Consider the following 25,848-nt stretch of genomic DNA (forward strand, 5'->3'; position numbering starts at 1 on the left):
ATGCATCCCGTAGGAAAAAGCATTCATATGCATTCAGTAAGCCAAATAAATGCATGCATAGGCTGCAGTTTACCGTTCTGTACCTCTCTCTGTCTGCATATATCTCCCCCTGCGATTGCACATATTACCTATTATTGGTGTCAAATTCTTAATAAGTTTTAGCACCGCAATTTCTATAACGTCAAAGACCTATTGAAGCTGGTAATGCAGGAGGTGTGTTTCAGTCCTCCCCGCTTCCCCCTGACCTCGTACGCGTTGACATGCTCCCCGTCAATCATTGCGCTTGCACCCAGCTGTATCCCAAGTGAAACTTTGTGCTCCTGCCCGGCAGCAGCCGCCACGCTCTGCACACCCGCCCGCGGCGCTGGGGCATCCTTCCCTGGGTCTCCTTGACGGAGGCAGCACGCCGCGGTCACGCACTTAAGACAGCAGATGTATCCAGGTCGTAAAAAAGCCTCCGTTTTGATTTTAACCTTCCTCGTAATCCAGAGATACTCAATAATGCCAAGGGGAGGTCAGGCTTTCGGACTTGGTGCCTGCTTTTCTTTTGCTGATGTCATTCGTGCAACGTACATGCCTGCACACTCACACACGGTAGATATGCCTTGTAAATGCTCTTACAGCCCTCAAATGAACAGCGCGCAGCATAAATTTAAGATAAATAATAAATGCTGTTTTCTAAAAAAAACAAACAAAAAAAACCCCAAAAAATGCACGCTTTTGTTGAGATGTGAAATGGAACCACTTCACATTTTCTGCTCTAGGTTGAGATGCTCTGACACAAGGAATCAAGCAGTGTTACGGCAAGCAACCTTGTCTTTTCTTGTGTTCCTTAAAATAGTTGTTAATATCTTTGACTGTATGGCAGAAAGAGAAAAACAGCAATAAAAGCCTCCTTATGTCTGTAATATATAGCTGGGCTTTCACCTTCTGCCTGTCAAACAGTTTTGTGCTGGGTTGAACTGTTCTGGAGTTTGCGATGGGTTCTCTGGGTGACAGTACTGTAAGTCTGTAGAGAAATATTTATTGGTAATTGTCATGGATACAACAAATCTGTGGTAAAATACAGTTTAATTATTTCAGTTGCTATTGCTCACTTTTTTGGAATGTTAGATTACTGCAAAAATCTAAGGACAAAAACTTCTAAATCTATTTTTTATGACTGCATACTCAAACTAAGCCTAAATATGCATATGCCTTTTAGAGATTTTAATGAATCTTATGCAATTAAAGTTTCATCTGCAATTGTAGCCTAATAATTATTGTAAGGTGTCTAAATACGTATCTGCTGTCATTCTGAATGTTGCAGTTCCAGTCATTTGTCTCTTAAACTAATGCATTTTTGCCTTCTTCATTTTAAACAGGAATCAATTTATAATGCACATTGTAATCTTTTCGTAAAAGCCTAATTATGTACATTGCTTTTTAAAATACAAGGATAGGAATAAACATCTATTAATGTTTTACATGGAAAAACAGAATACAAACATCTTGTGATCTGAATATATTTATAAGTAGTCGCTTGCACTTTTTATACAAATAAATTGGGCAGTCCTGTCAGGCTGCTTCTTTTTTTTTTTTAACATTAATATAAGAATAGCTTATTTGACATCTCATATATGTCTTTTTATAATGTTCAAGGCTTTTTGCATGCACCTGTAACTGGTGCCATCTTGTATCGCTCTTATTATCTTTTGTCTTTGTTTCCTTATTTTATTGCCTGTACTTCATGGAAGATGTGAATGCTAATGAAGATATGACGTATACCATCATTCACAAGACGAACAGATAGCTTTCTCTTTGTCAAATGTTCATGCAGTAAAATGAAAAATTAAACAAACCTAGCATGCCTCTACTGTAATTTCAGGTTAAATAAAATACATACTGAAGTTTTGCAGCATTTTGGCTATTAGAGATAAATTTTCGAGAGTGTTAATGGACTATTTTCAGATCCAAGGAGTAAAGTTTGAGGTAATTTGCTAAAAGGCATAGAAGTTATATTCTAAAATTGTTGATACTGGACCGTAATAAAGTCTAAATAGTGTTAACCTCCAATTAACAAAAAAAGGGGGGGAAATGTCAAAACACTCATTACAGGTTTAATTATAATTTCTGAGTGATTCAAAACCTTCGGACTGTGTTCTGGCCATTCCAATTTAGTCATTCAGCCCAGGCGGCCTGTATTGTGTATTCAGCAGTTCCTATTAGACATCTTCACAGTGAGTGATTCTGCTGGGCTTTCTGACACCCGCTTTCATGCATGGCCTGCTATTCTGTGTGGAAATGTTTTTCTGAGCTGCCTGGAACATTAAAGACATCTTGGCCGCGTCAGGCGCTGTGTGTGCCTGTGTGCGCGCGTGCGTGTGTGTCTATACATGAGCATAAAATAATAAATGAATGAATGCACACGTGCACGCACACGCATACGCTCGGGAACACGCACCCGGCGTGCAAGTATAGGATTAGTTTCTATATTGGTGTGTAGGATGAATGTAGTGGAAGGTGTACACGTGTGTAGTGGAGCGTATCTGTAGATGTGCACGCACACGTGCACATGTATAATACATCTCTCTGCCACACGCATGCATATTTATAGCGCTCTTCCCTCACCTATGATCCCCCATCAAGGTTGCTCGCCTTCGGGTTCCTCCGGAGCGGCTGGCACTAGGGGGCACTGCTTATCCTCAGTTGTGGCTCGCTTCTGGGACAGCGCGTAAAACTCAGCTGAATTCTGTAATCTTACTTTAATTAACGATTGAATTCTTATTAAGAAATTCTAGGCTGCTTAATTCATTGTTGTGTTGTTTTTAGTCTAGCGTCTGCATGCAGTGTTAGCATAATGCGTGGAGTCGTTTGTACCTACAAACAGATACAGAATCGAATGTCCCACAGAGTAACATTTTTTTTTTAACTTGAAATGTCATTCTTGGCAAAGCCAGAAGGCTAAGTTTGTCCTGTGATGAGGTTTAGCTCCCTTGCCAGCTGTGCTCCTAGCCAGCGAGTGTGATGAACAGCTTTAGATAGAGGTGAGAGAGAGCACCGAGGAGTCAGGGTGACTTGTTTGAACAGAGGTCAAGAGAAAGATAAGCAGAGGACAAGAATAGGAAGTTTACAAAGGGCATCTTCAGTATAGGTAAAATATGTATCAGTTGCATTATGTGTGGAAAAATTTTTCACTAATTAGAGTATACAAGATCACTGAGTCACTGTTTAAGTTTAAATGCTCTCTTCCATTCATGAACTCCTTTAATAGTATTGTTTTGGATGAGATTTGGAGATGAATTTGAGTAATCAGATTACTCTGATTTAATAAGAGCAGGAATTATTTCGCAGACATGAGAAAATTTGTATCAGTATTAGACCTGCTATCAAAGTAGTAATGTCCATATTCGGTCAGAAGTGAGCAAATGTTACTATTAGTGCATTTATGTGTTCTGCAGTCAGCAAAGCATTTTAATGAATGTTGTGTTCGATCCAGATAGGACATTTTTCTTAGGTATGAAATTCCAATGCGCTGGTTCAAGAGATTACCTCTCCTGGTTTGAAGTACCTTTCATTGCTTAAACTGTGATGGCACTCGCTAAAAGTTGGATCCTTCTTCCACTGACTTTGGGATTGGGCCCTGTGTCAAATCTGGTACAGTTTCTGTTCTACCTTCCCACTGGTTAGCGTGAATATTTCTATCTGGTTAACTGCTGCTGACTTCCAATGAGTGTGTAAATTTTTTCATGCCGAATGGAACAAAGTATTCATAAATGTGTAGTTAACGGCTGCTATGCCTGATCCCTACAAATGATCTGTTAGTCAAGGTGATGGGTATTCAGTGTAACTAAAGGTTTTTCCACATATAAGTTCAAATTTGGGGCTGTTTAAAACTTAATGATTTTCTTGCATGGGAAGTGTAATTTTTAATAAACTTCTAAAATACTGTCTCAGCCAGAACTCAGAGCCATTAAAAGGCAAGTTAATAAAACAATGGATTGTATTTTGTGCAGACAGAGCGAACTGAAAATATATTGGTTTAGACCAGCATGATCTTTTCTAAATGTCACAGTGATTTTGAACCATTTTAGTTGTTAGCAATATATTTTTTAAACGTTACAGTATTATCTGTGTGTGGAATTTTCTGAAAAATTCTCCTAGAAGTTGTTGCATAACTCTCGAGGATAGTACAGCATGTTGATTATAAATATTTTCTAAATGTTTCTATGTAATAACATAATAGTCCTGGACAGTTTGAATTCCTACCTGGATCTTTAGTAACATATATGTCATTTAACAAGAACAGGCATCACCTAGTTTTGCTTTATTGGTTCATAAAGCAAAAATAATTTTTAAAAAAGTTTAATCAATATGGAACAGCTCTTTTTGTATTCACCGTTTTATAATTTGAAATCTTATTTTGGTAGTACTAACGGTCTACATGCAGTGAGATGCCAGAACTGCTATAATAGGATTTTCCCCCTCCTAGCAGGATATTGCTTATGGCTATGAAAAGTTAATTTCAGATCCTGATACAGTTGCATTAATTTTTGAGACATTGGCTGAGTGTAGTACAGCAAAAGAATAACATGAACACAGCACCACTATGCTGTAGCTAATCGTTTATTACCTCAAGCCAAAGGAAGCAGTGTTCATGCTCAGACCACAATGTCTGTTAAAAAAGTAGGAAACTAGCAGAAAAGGTCTCTCAGATTTCTTCCTGAGTGTCTGGAGAAGAGGACCAAGAAGGAAAAGGAGAAACAATAGCTTCATCATGTCATAGAGGCAAATGTTCAACACTATTTAAACAGATTTTGACATACTCGCAAGATCGTGTTAGCACATTAAAATAATATTTTATGGTGAAACTAGAGTACTTACCAAACAATTCTGCTTCTGAATAGGAAAACTCATTTTTTCTGTTTGTTTAAAAATATGATTTATCGATGGAGAACAAACAATTTAGATGCTTATCATCTGTGGTATGCACCATACCTTAGTAATGCGTTTGTATTCTTTGGAGTATTTGCTGACAAAAGGAGCATGTTGTCTCTTCGTTTGCCAGTAAGGGATCTGTTGACTCCACAGCTATGTAAAAACCTCTCATCAGCACCTATTTTAATCAGCAAGAACTTTACTATAAATCATTATCAGAAAAAGCAGTGTGCTACACTTTTATACCAATACATTTATTTTGAAATTAATAGGGAAAAATAGTACGGAGTCTGTGCTTGAGATGGGCTAATAAGCGTGCCCATGAGACTTTCCTTTTTAAGCACTAAATGAAAGCTTTTGCATTGCTAACAGGCTACAAAAGTTGCTTAGGTAATAAGACTCTCTTTCTCTTATCAGTTAAAAAAAAAAAAAAAAAAAAGGAAAGGGGAGGGATGGGATGGCTCAAGGGATTGGTAATCAGATTACAGAGTCTTTCACTTCTAGGTCACTGGTTCAAATCTGCCCCCTGTTTAGTAGTGACCAAAAGCTGTTCCCAGCTGATGGCTTTTCAGTAGTCTTTGTGAAATGCATTAGTGATCTATATCCAATGTCTAGTGAAATTCGCTGTTAGCAGTTGTGCTGGGAGTCTCAATATGTGGCTATGCTGAGGCTATTCACATAGGCATAAACTATGGGCTCACAGACAGAATAGTTTGGGTTGTTTTGTTCTGTTTTGTTTTTTCCAGAAAACAACTTCAATAAGTTAGTGGAGCAATGTGGCTGAATTGCGCTATCACAGCTGCCCTGAGCTTAAATAGAAGATCTTACTTTCCTGTACCGTCAGTATCAGTTTTCACTGGCATTGCTTCATAAAAAATTGTTACCAGCATTCTCAAGAACTGGAATAGTATTTCTTAATTTGAGTTGCATGGTATCAGTCCAATTTATTTCCATATTAAGCTAAAATAGATATAATCATAATTGCTCAAAATGAGACCTAAAAAGAAAATTACTAAATTTGTTCGTCTTAGAAGAAATATCATACTGTATTAGCAAAATTGATTTTGACATATAGAGTGTGAAAACATTTTATTGACGGGTTTAGTGCTGTATTAATGCTGTGGAAGTTATGAGACTGCAACTTTGGTAGACTTTGCACTTGCATTCTTTCACTGAAATGTACCCAGAGAAATATTAGAAGAATAAAATGAAAAACTGAAAACCAGAGAGAACAGGGAAAATGTACCTTTCTGAGTGTACATTTTCTAGTGCTCTCTTTTATTGATGTTTGTCATCACATATTTAAATGATAGGTTTAAGGATTCTGCTCTTGTCAGTATTTTGAAGTGTTATTTTCCTTAAGTTAGGGGAATGCTAGAGGTCGCTAGCTGTGTAAAATGAATTTAATTTCTGGTTCAATAATATATGAACCTGAAACCATAACTGTATGCCATATGTACTTTGAATAGTTCTGTGGAAGTCACTTTGGCAATTTAGAGCTGTGTATGTGTCCACAGGGATATACACAAGCCACTAATATGCTATGATATTTTTCTCCCCAAAATTGACTAAAGAAAAAACTCATAGTACTTCTTTTGATGCAGCAGGAATGCTGCATATATGTTGCTGTAGATGTTTGTGTACCCAAAGCAGAATGAGATACTTTGTCAATCTTAAATAAAGCCTTGTTTGATTAGACAGTTCACATCAACCTTATTACTTTCATAACTTTATTATTTTTACAAAGTTTTCTAGAACTTTGTTGATATTGTCTCAACCTGGGAAAATAAAAGATGTGCAGGCTGAATATGAACTAGTAAAGCGTATCGCTGTAGGAGCACAGACCAGATCTTAAGACTCTCTCATGCTGTGTGAATGTACTAGGTACAATGTCCATCCTTCTTCTTGCCCTCCCTTCTCTGATCTTCTAACTTAATTCCATATGGTGTATTATCACAAATTAACTGGTGACAGAAAGGAAGGACAGACAGGGCTTTTATTGCTAAATGTAATTAATAGCTAATAACTGGTCTGATACATATAACAGTTGAGCTGCTCCGGCTCCACTCTCTTCTGTTCTGAACATGTCCTAAAAGAAAGTGGCCTCAGCTGTGTTTCCTGATGGACATGATTCTTTAAAGGTGCATTAGATGTCAGCATGACTACCAGATCAAGGCTATTCTGTACTAGCACTTCATTCCTGCATCCCAATGGGTTTAAAGACCACATTTTATTTTTCCTCTGCAAGTGGGACTTAATTACGGATTTTTACATGATTCTCTGCAAAATGGAAACTTTCTATGAGTATCGCTTATTTTATCTACTTCTTTTCTTTTAGGACAGTAGGATCTACTGTTCTATGCTAGGCTTACTGTTTTCAGGGCAATTCAAGGGATTAGAGGATGGTGAAGATTCTTGCAATAGGTAAGGAGAGAGAAGGATTTGGTGCTGACAAAGATAATTGTCCCAGTCACTTCCTTTAGAAAGGAAGAATTTTAAAGGAAACAAGAAATGATAACCACAGTAACAGTGGGACTTCTAAGTCATACTGAGAAGTTGGTGGGGTGTGGGGAAGTGAGTTACTTATTCATATTTCGAATGGGCTTGGTGTGGAGCTTTGTTCTTTGCAGAACTTCAGTTCCAGGCATCTTAATATTAAAACTGATCTTCCTAACACTTTTATGACTTTGCCTTTAAGCTGAAGCTGAAAAAGTATTCCAATAAAACCTGTGTACCACAACATACATTCATTAACCACATTTGGTGAGAATGATTTGGGTTTGGGATTTTTTCTTTTTCTTTTTCTTTTTTTTTTTTTTTTTTTTTTTTTTTTTTTTTTTTTGCCACTATTTTTGCTTCCCTCTATTTTAGCAGTTGAGATACTTGGCTTATGAAACAAGAGGGAGTGGGAGAGAATAATCCAAATGATATATTTATCATAATGATCCAAAATATGCCTTCTACATCTAATCGTGTTACAATAGCAAAGTCAAGCATCTTGGAAATTTACAGGACTGGGCACAGGCTCTGTGTCCCATTGGAAAGTTCAGACTCTCTAAGCTCCTGAAAGAGCTTTGTCTTTCCATTTCCTCCTCCTAGCAACAGGATATTTTGTAGGCTGTTCAAAATGTTTTGCTCGAGCTTATTTGCACCTGCATCTCTGGCCCTGTTAGCACAGGGGGAATCTAAGGTTAGCAATATAAGGGGCAAGGGTGAAAGGGACTGCCAGCTTCATGGGGTTGCTCCATCCAAGAGTGAAGGTTTATAAACCAAAGCCATTCATTTTAAAAGTTCACACAAAGGTTACAGGAAAAAAAAATTAAACTCAAAACATTGACGGCACAGCTGTTGTTAAGCTCACGAAAGCTTCCTTTCAAGTCTGGTGTGAACCTTCACTCTCTTTCCACAGGGGAACCTGGTTTTATTCCAACCGTTACCTCAGGCCTTCTCTATTTTGAGACCGCACTGAAAGAGCTCCAGGAGTAGGCAAACTTGCGTTGTTCTAGGGCAGCGTTGAAAAGAATAAGGTTTGTCTATACTCAGTTTTGTATGAGTTTAACTATCAGTTTGGAAACCAATTTAGTTAAACTGATACAGCCTTCCATGGAGGCATTTATCCTGGTGTAAAGATGCTTATTGATCTGGCTTAAAAGCTCCTTTATATGGCTATAAGCACATCCACTATAGGAGTCTGCCCTGTTTTAGCTATATGTGTTTCTAAAGTATATTAGAAACTGTATGCTTAAATTAGTACACCTCTCCCTCCCACACACCCCTGGCAAAGTATACACAAGCCTTAGGCTCCTCTCTCCAAGTACAGGATAGATCAATATGCTTATCTATCTGCGAACAGGAAATATGATCAAGAGCAGTCTTTAGAACAGGACAGGCGGAAACAACAAGGTGTGTGTTCACGGCACTCCACACTTACGGCTCACAGCTCCTCCCCGGAGATGGGAGCTGTAATCAAATTACCTGCTGATTTTTGACCTGTGATACAATATAGCCAAATAGAACATTAATTCGTGTTGATTCGGAGTTATTCTTTGGACCCCACTCTACTCCGAAAAGCTAACAAACCAGAAAATACAGTGTGGTAATGATACCAGTTGTGAAATGAAGAAGTAGGAAACCTCTCCAGGTGTATTTGGTTATTTAATAGGACCTTGAACACAACGAAAAAATAAAACTCACAATTACTTTTGGTTTTAGTATTAACTTATGAAACTTATGAGATCAGAGAATCACGTGGAATATCTTGCTAGTGATGTGTAATGGTTTGGAAATAAACACCAGGGGTGGCTCCAGCTGCCTTTGATCTAGCTAAATGGCTATTATGTATATTCTATTTAACTTATTTTAAAATTAGGCAAAGAGCATGCAAGAATGCTTCTCTGTATGTTAGATGCTTGAACGTCCAACTGTGTGTTCAGAACCAAACAAAAGGAAAAGTGATTCTCTTTCAAGGAGCTTATCATTTGGTAGATACGTAGCACAAAGAAAGCACGAAATGCTGTGGGAAACAGAGATTGATGTTCTACCTTATTCCGTGTTTTTAATATTTTGAATTGTTACTTATGAGGGCCAGAATCTTTGAATTTCACACAGTGTCTTTTGTCTTCCACAGCATCCGTGAAATATTTTTGAAGTGGGACTTGTTAAATTCAAATGATGAGCTCTTAGCTTAAAAAGATGAGTAAGTAGTTAAATCCACAGTAGGCCTTTTTAAAAATACACTAGAAACTTCGGAGAGTGTGTTGCAGGAAGTTTAGCAAACATCACTGAGTTCAGTACAGGGATGGCCAATCTTCCTGATCCTACAGGCTGCATCCTGAGTTTTGTACTATAATTTTGATCTGCTGGAGGGGAGAAGTGGCTCTGGAATTACTGCACAGATGAACTGCCCTGAGATCCCGCTCTTGCAGGATGAGGCAGATTCTTCTGATCCTACACAGTGACCAAGGGACAGTAGCCTCAGCAGCCCTGCCTAGCTTACTTGCCCCTGCGGTGAGAGATGAGGATTGCCTAGTACTGTCCGTACGCAGACACCTACTAATGTAGCCTGGGTACAGGAGTCACCCTACACAGCTTGATTGCTGACTGAGAGCTACATAAAAGGTTTGGATTGGCAACCTCGGTGTAACCACCGCAGACAGACTCTGATCTTCAGTTCCTAAGAAGTGAGAAAATAAATAAGCACTGTCTTTACATGCTTAAGTATCTCTGCTATTCTTTTGAATATGAGAATATAGATAATTTTGCATTTACTAAGGAAAAATGCCGTGTGATAAATGAGTACCTTGCTAAATGAGAACCTAGGACTTTTTAATGCTTTTACACATTAAAATTATCATTGTCCTAAAATTTAGGTACTACAGCATTCATTATTCTAAGAAATGACAACTTGCTTTCTTTTGTTGACTCATCACTACCTGGTATAGTTTCTCTGACTAATAATGTGTGCACATGTCATAAATACTTGAGTATGAATTGTGGTATTTGATTAACTGGTTCATGTTGAGGACAGTGCAGAGACAGTGATATACAGTTTTCTTGTAGCATTGTTCAGCAGTAAATCATATGTGCAAGCTGAGGCATGGAGAGAGATGACCAGACTGGCTCAAGATCAGTGAGCAGGCTCATAGGAAAAACATGAAAAGTACGTATTTCTGTGATAATCTATACAAAGTATAGTAGACTATTGTCTGTATTGATACTTCAGTTTATGTTGCCACTCCTGGGCAACTCGGGTGGCAACTTAGGGCTGACTGGAGTGTAGCTGGTGTCACCGCACGCATGGAGTTCAGCAGAGTGAGGTAACCTCCTGGTCCCGTGCTCCATTTCTATTTGCAGACCTGCCAGAATTGAAGTAACTGTTGTAAAAATACTTGTAGCTCTCCAGAGGTTAAGAGAAGTGGGTTCGCACACAGTATCTTAGATTATGTATTTCCTTCAACAGTATAGCTGTATGTGACTGTTACAGGCTCAGGGCATAGAGCAGACATTTAATTATGAATGTGTGACATTTATATGGCTCTGTTTAATATTCTGGATTGGAAGATCTTTATCTGAATCATTTGTCATGTTAGATTAGTTGTATGTCCTTCAGACTGCTTCAAAAGCTGATCTGTATAGGAAAGATTTTCTCTTCTGTTGTGCCGTCCTAACTTTACTTTTATTTCCCCATCCCACAGCTGGCTGGGCAAGGTTGGTTGATGTCTGATAGCATGTCTGATAAAGAGTTCTGATTACAAATTATTTGGTATTTCCTTTTCTGGTTTACTGTTTATTCAGATTTTGAAGATGTCAGTAATATTATGGTGTGTTTGGTTTAATTTGGTTTTCTAGCACACACATACATACTTTTTCTGGTGAAGGAGTGTGTATGTGGCAGTGTCATTTTAATAGGAAAGAGAAGCAAGGTTGTTGCTATTCTTTTTTTAGTTGCCTGTAAAAATAAATCATAACTTGCCATTCCCTAACTGCAAAGAGAATTATCTTCATGAGTTTATGTGACCCCAGAAGTTTCAGTTTACATACCCTCTCGCTCAGAGATCTTGCCTGTGGAGAGACTTTTCCTTCCTGAAGTTACTCAAAGGTTGTAAGAGTCGAAGCTGAAGCTTCAAAGTACAGGAAGAGTGAATGTTGTCTTATCCTGTTGCTGTAGTGGAAATCCAGCTGTCTGTGTTTAAATAACAAGGGCGTTAGACTTCATGTCCATCTGTGAGGTGTTGAGCATAACACTCAGCTTTTCTCTGGATTTTTTCTGACCTTTTTAGAAAAATTAATGTGTATGCTAATATGTTTGTGTACACAAACACATATGATAAAACAATTGACTTCTTAAAAAAATACCTAATCTTTTCTCAACTAACATTCTTAATCTGGCATGATATTTGCTTAAAGCGGTAGTAAAAGGACCATTCTCATAGTAGCAAACTATTTTACCCTGTTGGAGATGATACTTAAAACATAAAAGCAATTACTAATTGTGTTTAGTTGATTGTTTTGCATTCTTTGCACTAATATAATTGTTTGCTTTTAAACTGATTTCTGAATATGAATTAGATATGAGCCATTATCTCAGTGAATGTAAAATATCAATACAAAACCCTAGTCTCTTGTATCATATTATTTCGAGCCTTGAGTATTAACGATTTTATTCCACACAAATATTAAGAAACTGTTTATCTTAACTAATTTTGTCATCACAAAGAATTAAGAGCTCTAGATTGTATTTATCAAGTAAAATCCAGGAACTTACATATTCTGGTTCAAGACCTTTTAGTTTTTCTGCGACAGATGATCCAGTGGAAGAGTCTAACAAGACAGACTTAGAGCAAAGGGTTTGTTTTATTGATCCATATTATATAAATACTAGTATTTTAAATATAGGAAATATTTAATATACATAGGTCCAATGTAATTAAAAAAAAAAAAAAAAAAAAAAAAGTTTAGTTAAATTCAGGCAAATACCTTAGGAAGAGCTCTTATCACTGTGTAAAAAGCATTTCCTAACTGACTTGAAATCAACCAGAGAAACAAGCTTGGAAATGTTGACCAGCATTGAAGCCCTTGGGCTGAAAACTGTGGCAGTACGGTAGCTGACTCAGGAGCAGATGAGTAGCTCTGCCCTGGAGCAGTCGCGTCCCTCGGATGGGTGGACCAGATGGCTGAGGTTGGTCGCAGCATCAACAATCCAGCTTGTAACTGCTGCCTCAGTTTAACAGAGCCTTTAAAGGCTGCAAGTTACTATGGCTAATCTGACAGGCGGCAATTGGTGAAGTCACCATAACTCAATCATGCGTCTGAACCCTTAGACTCTGTAGTTCAGAGCTTCCTAAAATTCCTGTCAACAGTAAGACAGCCGGTGGTGTTTGAAAACTTATTAGCTAGTATTTACTCACTGATACAGCTTAGACGTGGTACAGCACCTAGCTTAAATATGACTGTGCACATCTGATAAAATGTCAGTCATATCACTACTAGTGGCCAACTGTACACCTACTACATTTTTTAAATGATATTAAAATTTCAAATTAAAAATCTAGCACCAAACATATGTTAAAACTAAGAAATTTGTCTAAAATGGTAGCTTGTGATTTTCCCATGCTCTGAGCTAACAAGAGGCTGTGAAATACTGTTTGTACAAAACAGAGCCCAGGCTCCTAAGTCCAGAGCAACAGGATGTGTGCATTCCTAAGTTCATACAGGAACACCTCTGTTTGGTATTCTGGATAGATCTTATCTTCCTTGATGCTAAAGCACTTTGAGCTTTCATACGATCATGACACTGGATACTCCTGATTAAGATTGGCAGTTTACAAGTAGTTTTATTTTATTTTATCATTTTATTTTTATCTAGGCATAGCTATGCAGTGCTTCATAAATCCAGGTAAACCAAAAGCCATCATCTACAGCATAAGGTTTTGCTAGCAAAGATGTATGAACTAAGAGCTTGAAAAAATCCTTCCCCACCCCAGCCACGCTAACTATGTTAGCAAAACCTCTGGTGCAGTTTTTTCATAGCTATTTCAACAGAAGAATGCTTTTGTTGGGTTAACTTATGTCATTTGGAAAGGTGACACAGCTTCCTGCCAGAAAACCTCCTACATCTCTTTTAAGAGGACTTGCTGACACAGAGAAATGGTAAAGCTAGAGCAGCAAAAGTTCTTCTGCTGTAGTCTACTGTACTGAAGGTTTAGGAGTGATCATATGCTCACGACTACCCAAGACTAAATTAACTGTGAATACAAAATGAGATACAGTTTAGCAGACTGTGCAGATCACTTTCCTGGGTTACATCTACTGTAGTGAACATACCCAAGCTACCTTTAAACAAACTAACTTGACTATCACATACTCTTTAGCATTAGTTACACCAAATTCTGCATATATTAATTTAGGCTGCTTCTTAGAAGCACAAATTGGCCCTTATGGAGCTTCACATTCATAAGATTAGACTAACTCTGAGCTTTGTATATCGGAAGCAAGCCAATGTGTATGTAGTGCAGTCTGCCATATAAGAACATTAACAACTAAGTTGTGATCAAGCTTCATTGTCTGTTCTCAATTGAGATAGATGGAATTTGTTCAAATTTTGAAACATTTTTTTTCATGGTGCTTACAGACTTTCCACAACACAGAACTTTAATTCTGGGGTATGAGATTCCTGCTGTCAAGAAGTACCAACCGTCTGCTTCTAAATAACTCAGCTGACTCCAGCCTCTCTTTCCCAAAATTCACTGTGGTTCTCTAGGAGATTAAAGACGAATATCCCAGCAGCCTTCATAACAGAGATATCTGGAGATGCATTAGAAAAGAATGATTGGCTTTTGTTTGCTTCAGTTGTGCTTTGATGGGAACATCTTGATCAAACTCTGCAATATAAAACAGAATTGAAACTGTGCCTTCTTATCTAACTTAGTTTCCTTGCAGACCAAAAATGTATGCAGAAAGCCAACATTTTGTCTTGTTTTTAAAGGACAGGTTTCAAACTCATGTGAGTGTTCAGTAAAGAGCTTTTATTAGTGTAAAAATCCTGTAAATGGTAACATCAGATACACAGATATCTAGAAAGCACTTGGGGAAGTTCTGCAATAGTTTTTGAACTCCCCGTTCTCCAGATCACATGCTAGGCAGGGTAATCCGTTAAGTTAGACAGACTAATTCATTTTGGTTGCAGCCAAGATGAAGTGGACCTCTCCTAAATTTTTCATACATGTGGTATTGCATCAAGTTTGTTAACCCTAAGTTGCATGTAAAGCGTCTTTATACCCACTGGAGATGTTTATTTGGGAACTTGGTATTCTGCAGGTTGTTACAGGTCCTTGAAGTCTTTTCTCCTGTAAACCCTCTATTAAGGCACTAAGAACAAGAGAAGCTGCAGAATTGCTTTATAATTGTTTAAAGTTTTAATAAAGCTGAAGCCTGAAACTTTTATACTAGAGAGCTATGAGTTTTATTTGTACTGTTCACAAAATGGTACCAGCAGAATTTTGTGTACAGATTGGTTTGGGAGTTTTTTTGTACTGAGCTGTGCATAAGGGAGGTGACCTTTGCACTTTTTAAAATTTGAGTTGTTTTAGAATTAAATATTTTTCTAATCAAGATTGATTTTAAGATCTTATACTCTAAATATAAGGTATGTTTGAAAATTTTCAGTTGAAATTTTAAAATGGAAATTAGTTTATAGCTTGAACGGTGATAAGTCCTAGACTCCAGATGCTCTAAACAATCTGTTCTAATATGTCCATGTATTATTATTCCTGTTATAGTGTGATTTATCATTTTAGAAAATTATCACAATTGTAGATGTAACATTCAATAGATCTTTGAACAAAATATCCAAAAGTACTTGGCAATGGATATTCTGTGACTGTTTTTCTGTAGATGTTTTCTTTTGCTGTGTAAAACTGGTTTATATCAAATGCTTTGTCTGCTGTAAGCAGGGGTTTTATCACACATGTATGAATACATTTAGGGAAAATTATTCTTGTTACTAATTGAAAATGGAAACTAGTTTAACTTAACTCTGGATTATTTATTATCCTTGCTTTGCTGTGTCAAGTGTAGTTGCTCTGTAATTCCAGTCCCTAATGAACAGCATTATATGAAGACTTGAGAATCTAGTTCAGTTTTAAGATGTGCAAAAAACTGTGACTATTTTAGAAATTATGGAATTCTATCCAGGAGGCTGTGAAACAACTTGGAAATCTCAGGCCAACAAACTTGCACAATTACATGCTTCATGATAAAGAGGAGTCTTTCTCACTTAAGGGAAGACACTCACTCAAGTGCCAGTGCTCGAACAGACCAGTTACTTGGTTTGTATGATTTTGAGTGTAGTGAGAGCTGAAGGGGTTCTTGAAAGAGGATATCAAGCTCCCAAGAGAGTGCATGAAGTTGTTAAGAAAGAATCTACATGTCCTTCTAAAAGCGTTAAGGAAAAATTGTCCTCTCGTGCACCACTCCTGGTGAGTGATTTCTTTCTTCCCTTTTACTACTGATTTTACAAATATTTTAGAGCCCAACTCGTGCTGTTTTGACCCACTGGAATTTCTGCAGCAAATTTACTCCACTGGAGATCATTGAGCACATTTGGATTGGCGCTTCCAGTTTAGTTTCCTCTGAAAGGATTCAGTTTGAGCACACCAAAACCTCTTAAAGACTAAAACCAGTATGAGACAACTGGAGACAATGGAGGATATGCATCAAAACTAATTTTTGCTCCAAGCCAAATGCTAATTGTAGACATACCCCTTCAAGCCCAGTGCATACCATATAAATACTATGCCACAACTGAGATGGCAATGAAAAACAGGAGAAGCAGGTGAACAGTTTTCTAAAAGGTTCAAGAGAGAGTGAAATTTGGGGGCATTTCTTATTTTTATCATATCCATTTTTATTCATTCCTAATTAGAAGCAACTCAGAGAAACAAGTATCCCCAAAATCACACAAAAGCTTTTAAATCAATAGTGATGGAGGTCGATTTGTTTGCTTGAGCCCATAAAAATACGAGTGGCATGTTTTAACTTTCTTTAACCTGTCTCAGAAGTTTTATTTTTTAGCCTTTTTACATTTGTTAGAGTAACTATAAAGAGTATGGGAATGATGCTGTGAAGAGGTATTCCTACAGACCATTTACTTAAAGTCTTACTGGGATATCAGTGGATTTTCATGTTTGCGAGATCAGACCTTTAAGTTGCCTTTTAGCATATTCATGCTTTCATACTACAAGAAATGCTATACAATAAAATACATATTGTATACAGAAGATGTATTTTATCATCCTTTTAAAAACACATATCCTAAATATATTATGTAGGTAATGTATGTGTAAGATACTGTTTCAGACACACATGATACATAAGGAAAGTAATGTGTGATTATAAGGTTATAATTGTATATATAACTTTAGAGAAGATTGTTATCTGATGCTACAGACAGTTTAGCAGTAGATCACTTGTCATTAAATTGACCAATAAATAGGTAATCAACATATTTGAATTTAATGGATGCGCTTTTAAGGAGTTTCAAGTTCTTGCTTATGTAAGTGATAGAGTCTAACACTTGTGTGAATAGATCATTGACGTTTTCCCTGGCAAAGTGAAGGAACAAATTTTCTACCATCTGGATAGAGATGACTTTCAAAAAGATGCCTGAATGTTTTCTAATTTGTCGTAGTGAACACTGGTCTAGGACTTAGCAGTATAAGGGAATTAAATACAACGCAATGATGAGATGATAAATACATTACAAAAATCAATTTTACTGTTACTTCCTTAAATCATTCTTAAGAAAGGTTAGTTATTTGTATCAAGGCTTTTTCTTCTTCTTCACAGTGAGATTATACATGCAGTATTTTTTATATGTATGTATGTATTTTTGAAGTCATGGAAGTCCATGAAAGAGGATAACGTTCTTCTGCCTTCTTAAAAATCTCTCTCAAACTAGGGCCAGAAGGGATGCCTGAAGGCTAGGGAAGCCTGCTTTAACCACTGCACAATCCAAGGATTTGTCTTGTGGAGGCCAGGAAGAAGTGTGTGTGCGTGTGTGCACACATGCGCATGTGTGGTGCATGCTGAAGGAATTGGGCACGCTTAGAGCTAGAGCTGGAAGCCGTGGGCTGTCCACTTCAGCCGTGGCACAGACTGAGGAAGGAGCACTCCCAGGCTGCTTAACTAGTGTATGAAAGGTGGCCAGTCCCAGCACCAACATAGGAAGCAATCAAGAGAAAAATCTGTCTGAAGAACCTAGAGACTCCTTTCTGGTTGTCAGAATTTCCTGACAGAGAAGGGACCCAAAGCCCTACATTCAGGCTAAAATGGAAATTTCAGAATAGAAAAGATGGTTGAGGAAGTTTAGAGGACTCAGAGACTGTAAAGTATAAATGAGAACCAGACAGAGAAGCCATGGCATGCTTCCTTTGAAATCATAGAGCTGTATCAAATTTCAGTGGCAGCTAGGTGTTGAACTTGGGTTGAGTGTTAACTTATTTTATAGTTGCAATTTTATTCTGCTCATTTAATTTTTAAAATAGGTATGAATTTGAAACTTTTTTTAGAAAAGATAATTACTGTCGTGTGTTTTACTTGTGAACTGTCTATCCACTGAATTTAGAGCATTTGCTAAATAGTGAAATTTCTGTGGCCAAAAGTATATAACCTTGTGTCTTCTCACAGGCTAAAGTATGATACTTTATAAGAAGGTCTACTGTTTAAGCATCACCTGGCTCTGTAATCCTAGGTTATTATTATCAGCTAATATCCCGTTCTAGCAGTACACCCAGTACATCCCGGTAGCAGCAGCACTTGAGCTGTTATAGTAGAAGTGAAGTCTCCTGGGTTTGACGTGCCACATTGGGACATTTCTGTGTCACTCAAAGATGATTGTGCCCAATTATTTCTTTTTAAGTGAAGATTATATCCTTGATTCAATACTGTTTTTTGATACATTTTTCCGAGTAGGCTCATAAAGGAAGGCATGCCCATCAAAACTTACTTATTGTGGATTGGTCAGAGAGAATTATGTAACTGAAGCTCTTTTGATTCTTTTAATACCTCATTCCCCCCACTGCTGCATCAGGGAGCCTTTACCCCAACCTTAGCCAGTGCTGTGGCTGAGTTATCAAAAAAAAAAAAAAGCTCAAATTGTCAACCTCAATCTACTTACTTATGTCAGTGAAGAAATTAACATTCTGCAGGGTGATACACGACAGGAGCTCTCAAAGTTGTACCATTGAACCCAACGACACCACTGATTGTTAGGTGTGTCCTGAATGCATTAAAAAAAAGGCTGTTGGTTTCTCACTTGGGTCCACCTCGCTCCTGGATTCCTACTATAGAGCATTCCTGCACTACTTATTGTATCTGCTGATCATCTGTCTGCGGGCAATTATGTGCTGGGATTTTTTCCTGTGTCAGTAGTGTCTGATTCCATGGGAATATTTTCGTGTTCAGCCTTTCGCATTCTGGCTTTTTAGCCCATGTTATTTTCTGCTATTTATGTGATTTACTGCTACTTCTGTCTTACACCGACCAAGTCAAGTAGAGCCTATTTCTTCACCATATAACTGTCATGACAGCTATAAAGAGGATCATCTTTGTGGGCCATTTAAGCCATTGGTTAGAGGGTCTTAAAAACTCCTAACAGGACCTTCAGCAAGCAGATGCCGTCTGTCTGTTTAGAAATGGAAGATATGATCACATATAAGTGTGATGCCCCACAGTTGTGCAGTGGTACTGGTGATTCTCGTCAAGTTGTGGAAGTTGTGGCTGATCAGTTTAAGGAAAGTTTGTATGCTGTGAAATGTAATTTGCTCCACTTTCAGGCAGGGGTGAGCTACACAGTATTAACTGCGTGCCTGCATAGGACATCGTCTACATAGTGCGAAGTAGCTGGAGCTCTGTAAATTTACTCCCTAACTTAGTATGCAGTAACTTTCCTGTTGAGACTAGCCTAGTGATAGCTTCTGAGCATTATTTTCTATAGTGCATTTAAAAAATCAGTATTTTTCACACATTTCATACATTTGCAGAACTGGACCATATTTGGGGCCTGATGTAATTATAGGGAAATCATTGTAGATGACGTATTTGTAATGAGTCTACATTCTGTTGAAATAGACTGGTTGAAGATCTGCCTAAACCAGCCCTTTGAGATGCAAAACAACATTTATGAGTTCTTGAGACATGTTCTCCTAGCTTTTGGGAGGAGGATTATAGTGTGGATAAGAATCTTTGTTTTAAGGCTCCATCTTCCTCTAGAGTTCTGGGATTTCACCCTCTGTTAAACAGAATTACTGATGATTCTTTCAATTGCCTGAAGATCGTTGTGAGAGATTACTTATTCTTATTTCATACTGGACTTCTGGAACTTTGCATTGCATGGAAATTTCCTCTCTTCAGTTGAGTTTTGCTATATTTCTTCTTGATAAAAAAAAATAGAGCAAGATAGATGTTTTAACAGTTAAAAGAAAGAAAAACATCAGTGAAAAAGATTTACATTTGTGATATTTCAAAAAGATCAAGATTATGTGTGGTATTGATAAATGCTACTTTTGCATCAGAAATCTGGACTGAGGTGTTTAGTTTCTGATGCAAAAAAAATCACTCACATCTCCATTGTAAAAGGTCTTTTTTAGAGCAGCTTTTTCAAAGATGCAGCCTATATGCTGAAAAGCAGTTGCTAGAGCATCAACAAAGAATGTCTAGTTTTAGGAATATTGTATGTGTTGCCATTTATACAGAAGGAAGCTGGAAAAAATTAACTTTAGTGCAGAAAACAGTGATAAAGACACAAGTTGTGAAATACTGGTTTTATAAGTATAATTCATTATATTTTCTTCGATCCAGTGTTACAAATTAGGGTCACTTGTGTCAGGAGATTAAAACCTTTTTGTCTCTCTTTGATATCAAACTATTCTTTTTCCATCCCTTTTATCTTGCGGAACAGCGCTGTGCAACAGAGCTACAGCATCTTTGTCAATTCATTCATGTTATTTGCAGCAATCATTTAATTGGTTTTAATACTAATATTATTTAGTCATACTGTCCTTTTTAACAACAGAGGTTCTTTAATATCTGAAAAGTGTTGAGAGGCTCTGTGTTAGCTGGCTAAGCACATATGTAAGAGACCACAAAGAATTTTAGGACCACGGTGGGAGTGCAAGGTAGCTAAATTGGATAGAAAAAGAAAAAACCCATACAAGTCAAAGTAAGATTGTACATCAGAAAAACTACAGCAATCTACTGAAAATTAGTAGATGATAGTCATGAGTAGCTTACAGTGAACCACAGGTACCAGCTTCCCTGAAGCACAGAAATAGGAACTTGGAGAAACTTGTAAAAGGTGTCCTCAGGGAATCTTCTATTTTTTCACTGTGATACCTTTAATCCTAGAATTGTCAAGCCACATGGAAAATAATAGGACTGAATAGTTCAGTCAGTTAAAAGTTAGTATTATTTCTTTTATCAAAAATATTAGGCCCTTCTGTGTTTCTAGAGCTGTTAGGATTTGTATAAACTTTAAAACAAGTGAAGTCAAGTATTGAACTTGTATTACTCTTTCTTTTTTAATTTAGGATCATTATCTGTGACTAAGCAGATGCTGTTCAATAGAAAGAAAGAACTTAAAGCCAGTATTTTTTAACAGATGATTCAACGAGAGGCAGAAGTAAAGAATAAGGTAACTGCTGTGGCGTTGACAGACTCTGTTCACAATGTGTGGCATCAAGAAGCTGGCAAAACTATTCGAGAATGGATGCGAGAGGTGAGACTTTTTTTTAAAAAAAAGTTGGGGTATATTCATCTGTATAAGACTCTATAAATATTACTTTATCTACTGACCTCTTCCATTTCCTTAGGGTATGAAAGAGAGCACAGTTACAGAATGGTGGAAATTGTTTGTCTAGACTGCCCCTAAAATAGAGATTAAAACCATTTTTGGACTTCAGAATTACCAGTCAAAAATGATTTGGTACCTGGTACCTGGCACCTGGCTCCTACTTTAGTAGTTCTGACTTCTAATCATCTCTAATTCATTCTAAAATAATAAGAATCAACTTCAGTGTTTCTTTTTCCTGTATGTAGAATATATGTCATAATAACACGAGCATGGTCTGATAACTGGATCAAAGTCTTAGGGGCACTCCACGCTCCTGAGTTCTGCTCCTGGCTTACCTGGTGATGGTAGAAAAGACCCTTTCAGCTCTTCATGACTCAGGTTGCTGATTTGTATGACTGGCAAAGATTTTTTTCTCTCAGCAGTTTTATGAGATGTAATTGCTTCTAAAGGGCTCTGAGATTTTCTGATGAAAAGGCAGCGTATTCTTGTTACCACTGTACAAGAGAAATGACTAGTTGGTCCAAGATTATCTGATGTCAATTGATATGGCCAGCAAGCACATTTTTCTGCTCTTGGGTGAAGTATGATGGAAAGCATTCATTATTCATTTTAATGCTTAAGTAGGGGATTGATAAGATTAAAAAACAGAATTTGTAAAATGAGACCAGCTACCCTCTTGTTTATGAATCTCTTTCCCAGGTTGGATAAAGCTCATATTTATGTAATCTACATTCTCGTTTCAGAATGTTAAAACAATACGTGTATGTGGCAAATGTAAAAGTTTATCCTGAACTTTCTGCTAGATGTGACTTTTTTCAGGGGATTTAGTGAAACATTATGTATAGACAGTCTATTCCTGACTTAACCTTACAGTTTTATAGGCCATGACTGATGGGAATAGAGAATCACCTGGGATGCCGTTTGACAGCTCTGACTTAAATGTTAAAAATATAAAGAATGGTAACCCCTACAGGCTCTGTCAGAAAAATCTCCATTTTCTTTATGGGAAATCAAACCTTAAAATATATGTTATGTAGTAAAACTGAAAATTTTAAATCCTGTAATTTGAATCTGACAACTCCATTTTTCTTTAACCATTTACTCTGAATAAGACAAGTGCATTACCTTTAATTTCATTTGCAGAAAGTAGATCTTGAAGAATAAGTTAAATGATTAATGGCCTAAAAAGTGGTTGGAATGTCATAACTTACATTAGCATTGAAAATCTCCTATAAGAAAGAAGAATTTTACATATGTGAAGTGTGGCTGAGTGGTATTAAGACTAGCATATCACCTGGATATCTCTTGCTTTAATCAGGTTTAAGGCTACTGGTAAAATGAATAATAATTAAAATATACACCTCATCGCTGCCTGTCTGTAGGGCTAATTGCTGTCATCGAAAGAATGAATTGTTAAAAAAGTAATTCTTCATTGAAGCTCTCTCTCCTGTATCATTGGTGGCCTATTTTTAGCACCTATAGAAGTCATGATTTTTGAATTTATTAGGAGCTGTGATGAATGATAAAACAAATCATCCATTTACATATCTTGACACTGCTTTCCAGAATGCTTATTTCTTACAGGCAAGTGTCACATTGTATATAAAAGCTGGTAAATTGTGTGCTAATCTTCTGTATTATCTCAAGCTCTCTGATGTAGAATTCTATCAGTAGTTAATATTAATTTTACTTATTTCAAATGAATGTAATACTTCATAAAAATTCTACTTTTGTAATTTCTACCGTCTTACATTTTCAATTTCACATTCAGCTGTTAATTAAAATTATACATGCAAATTATAAAATATATATCTACTTTAAACCTTAAAGCCTTTGTGATACACAGAAATACTACGACTTTAGCCATTTTTGCTAAAAAGTTACATTACTGGATAGTGTGTTTGTTTTCACATTTTTTTTCCCTCTAGTTCAATAGTTTCATTGATCTGCTGTTTCTTACAAAAATCTGCCATGCTTTGTGAACTTCACTTTCTAATCTCAGACAGCAGCCCTTCCTTTATGTTGTTCCTGCTCTCCCTGGTCCCAGAACAGTAGGGTTGCCTTGACAAATCTATTCAAAAGCCATTCCTCGGCCTTTATTGGTGGGGACTGAAGCCTTTGAAATTCTCTCCTCACTGCAACACAGCTGACATCTTCTTCCAGACAGAATGAATTAAGGAAATACAATAAGACACTTGATCTACCAGTCAAGGATCTTTCCATAGTGAGGACGGATTCCATGGTGCACAACTAGGGCGGCAAGCATCTACAAATACACAATACATGCTTGTTTACCGGAATAGCAATCGGCCATTTTTACAATCGTGATTGATGGGATGATTTTTTAGAAATTTGTCTGAAAATTCATTGGGTCTTTCCAAAAAAGTTGTGCTGTTTTTTTTTTCTTTTTTTCATTTAATGAAGTTAATAAGGTTTCCCAAAAGGGAAAACTCAGATTTGTAATAAGTAAAGCCATGTAGATCTTGTAGTTCAGCTGGCAATCCTATTAAAAATGTATTTGCTTTATAATTAAATCTTCAATTCAATAGATTTGGAGTAGTTTCAGCATATTTTATTAAAGGTATATTATTTAATGCTTTAATTCATGGTCTTCTCTGAATAGTTTCCATTTAGAGTAAAATATTTTAAAACTTCATCCTATTCAGAAATTGGGAACAAAAGGTAAATGTAAATGCTTCCAGCATATGGTTCCCCAAAGACCAATATTTACATTTTTAAACGTCCATACCGATTCATCTTAGCTATACTGGCAGTTATTTGAATATTAGTCTGCTGTCTTGTTTGATTTCACTCAGTTGTAATTTGTTGTTTTGTAATTTTGTAGCCATTCTCTCCACAGCATATTCCATCAGAACACCCTGAAAATTATGATCTCTTAATATTTACAGGCAAGCAGGCTGAGTATTCATTAAAATCCTTATTTAATAAATGCAGAGAGCAATGGATAAAATGCCCCTGTTGGTACAATCACCTACTTAAGTCCACTCACAATCAAAGTAGTACTTAAACACCACTATTTAAGCACGTTGCTATTTTTTTCCTGAATTATGGTCTTACTCTTTTTGCTTATTTCCTATGAAACTACAATATTGAAGCATCAGGTAGTATCAATAAGCTAATATAGTTTATTTTTCAGTCCTCAATGGACTGCGATTTAAATTTGGTGCAAATTTGAGTATTTGAGATGTAATCACTGTCTTTACTTTAAAAATCTGTATTTATTTTTGCTTTAAGTTATTGGCTTACCGGGAAATTGTCTGTCTAATGTTACAGAACTGTTGTAACTGGGTGTCTAGTTCAGAGCCACTAGATACATCGGTAGAGTCCATGTTGCCAGACTGCCCCCGTGTCTCTGCAGGTATGTGTTTTCATTTGCAACAAGTATACATATGTGTTTGTGCCCATGAGTAACTTGGTTATTTAAATATGCAGGGTTTTTTTTTTTTACTTTATTTTAAAGCCTTCTGTTGTTGAAAGCATATGAATAATTAAATGCTGTTATTTTTTATATTTTACTCTTTTTTTCTCACTTTGTCTAGCAGTCAAATTCTGTTGATTGCTTATAGCTTGTATTTTATAGTCTTCTCTTTGGGTTTAATTAATTAATGACTTACTGTAAGTAGAAGCTTAAGAAAAATTATAGAGATCATAGAAACTGGGAAAATCATGATTTATCGCTCAATAGATATCTAACTTTCTGTAGACAAGAGATATCTAACTTTATGTAGTCAAGAAGAACATTTTAAGAAAATTTGTTAATTAGAGGTACAAGTGAGTGAAAGAAGACACTTTACTGAATTCTGATCAACATAAATCTAGTTTAGATAGCAGTTTATCGTCTCCAGGAGTCTTAGTGTGAGAGTTTGTTGTTTTAGAAATACTCACCTACTGTCTTTTATTTGTGGGTCCCAAATCATAAGGAACACATGAAATAATACAGAGAGCACTTTGTTAGTGTGTAATAGCAAACACATTAGCATTTATTACACCAGTAACCACCCAGAGATGAGATGTAATTGTCAATGTAACAGGAAATCTCAAATCTCTATGGTAATCTAAAATACAGAAAGCTGTTACTGAACTTTCATGTTTTATTATTAGATTTCCTAAAAGCCAAAGGTAGCGTATTTCTGTACCTATATATTTTTCTGTAAAGTCAGGTTCAATGGAAATTACTATCCATACAATATTAATATAAAAGCTAGGACACTGTATGGCCTCGCTGTCTGAGATGGACTTGTTCATTTGACAACAGATTCATATCTGTCTAGATATGTGAGGTTGTTAATGAGACCTAACCCTGCAGATGAAGTTTAGTTTACAGCAGGATATTTTTAAGGCTTGGAAAATGTAGTCGTACTTTACTTGAGAGCTTACAATGACCAGAGACCTGTAGTCATATTTGTACTGTGGCTGTGGGACCTAACCTTGCAGATTGTCAGTTCTGTACAGACCCGATGAAATGAACATTCTTCGATAGTTAGAGAAATGAAATATTACTAAAAGTTTCATAGCTTCCAAATTCATATACCAACTTTCTGCTGCCTTAGAGAGAACAACTA

General features: G+C 36.7%; 1 protein-coding gene across 3 annotated transcripts in view; it reads left to right on the plus strand.

Moving 5' to 3' along the window:
• Positions 1-25,848, plus strand: part of ARB2A (ARB2 cotranscriptional regulator A) — a 266,771-nt gene that overhangs the window by 169,093 nt on the left and 71,830 nt on the right. For all 3 annotated transcript variants that reach the window (XM_062599538.1, XM_062599537.1, XM_062599539.1), the window contains 2 exons: positions 21,074-21,190; positions 24,560-24,644. In XM_062599538.1, the coding sequence (XP_062455522.1) occupies positions 21,074-21,190; positions 24,560-24,644 (202 nt within the window). The remainder of the gene's footprint in view (positions 1-21,073; positions 21,191-24,559; positions 24,645-25,848) is intronic.

The sequence above is a fragment of the Rhea pennata genome, chromosome Z (genome assembly GCF_028389875.1).
Source record: "Rhea pennata isolate bPtePen1 chromosome Z, bPtePen1.pri, whole genome shotgun sequence".
NCBI lineage: Eukaryota > Metazoa > Chordata > Aves > Rheiformes > Rheidae > Rhea > Rhea pennata.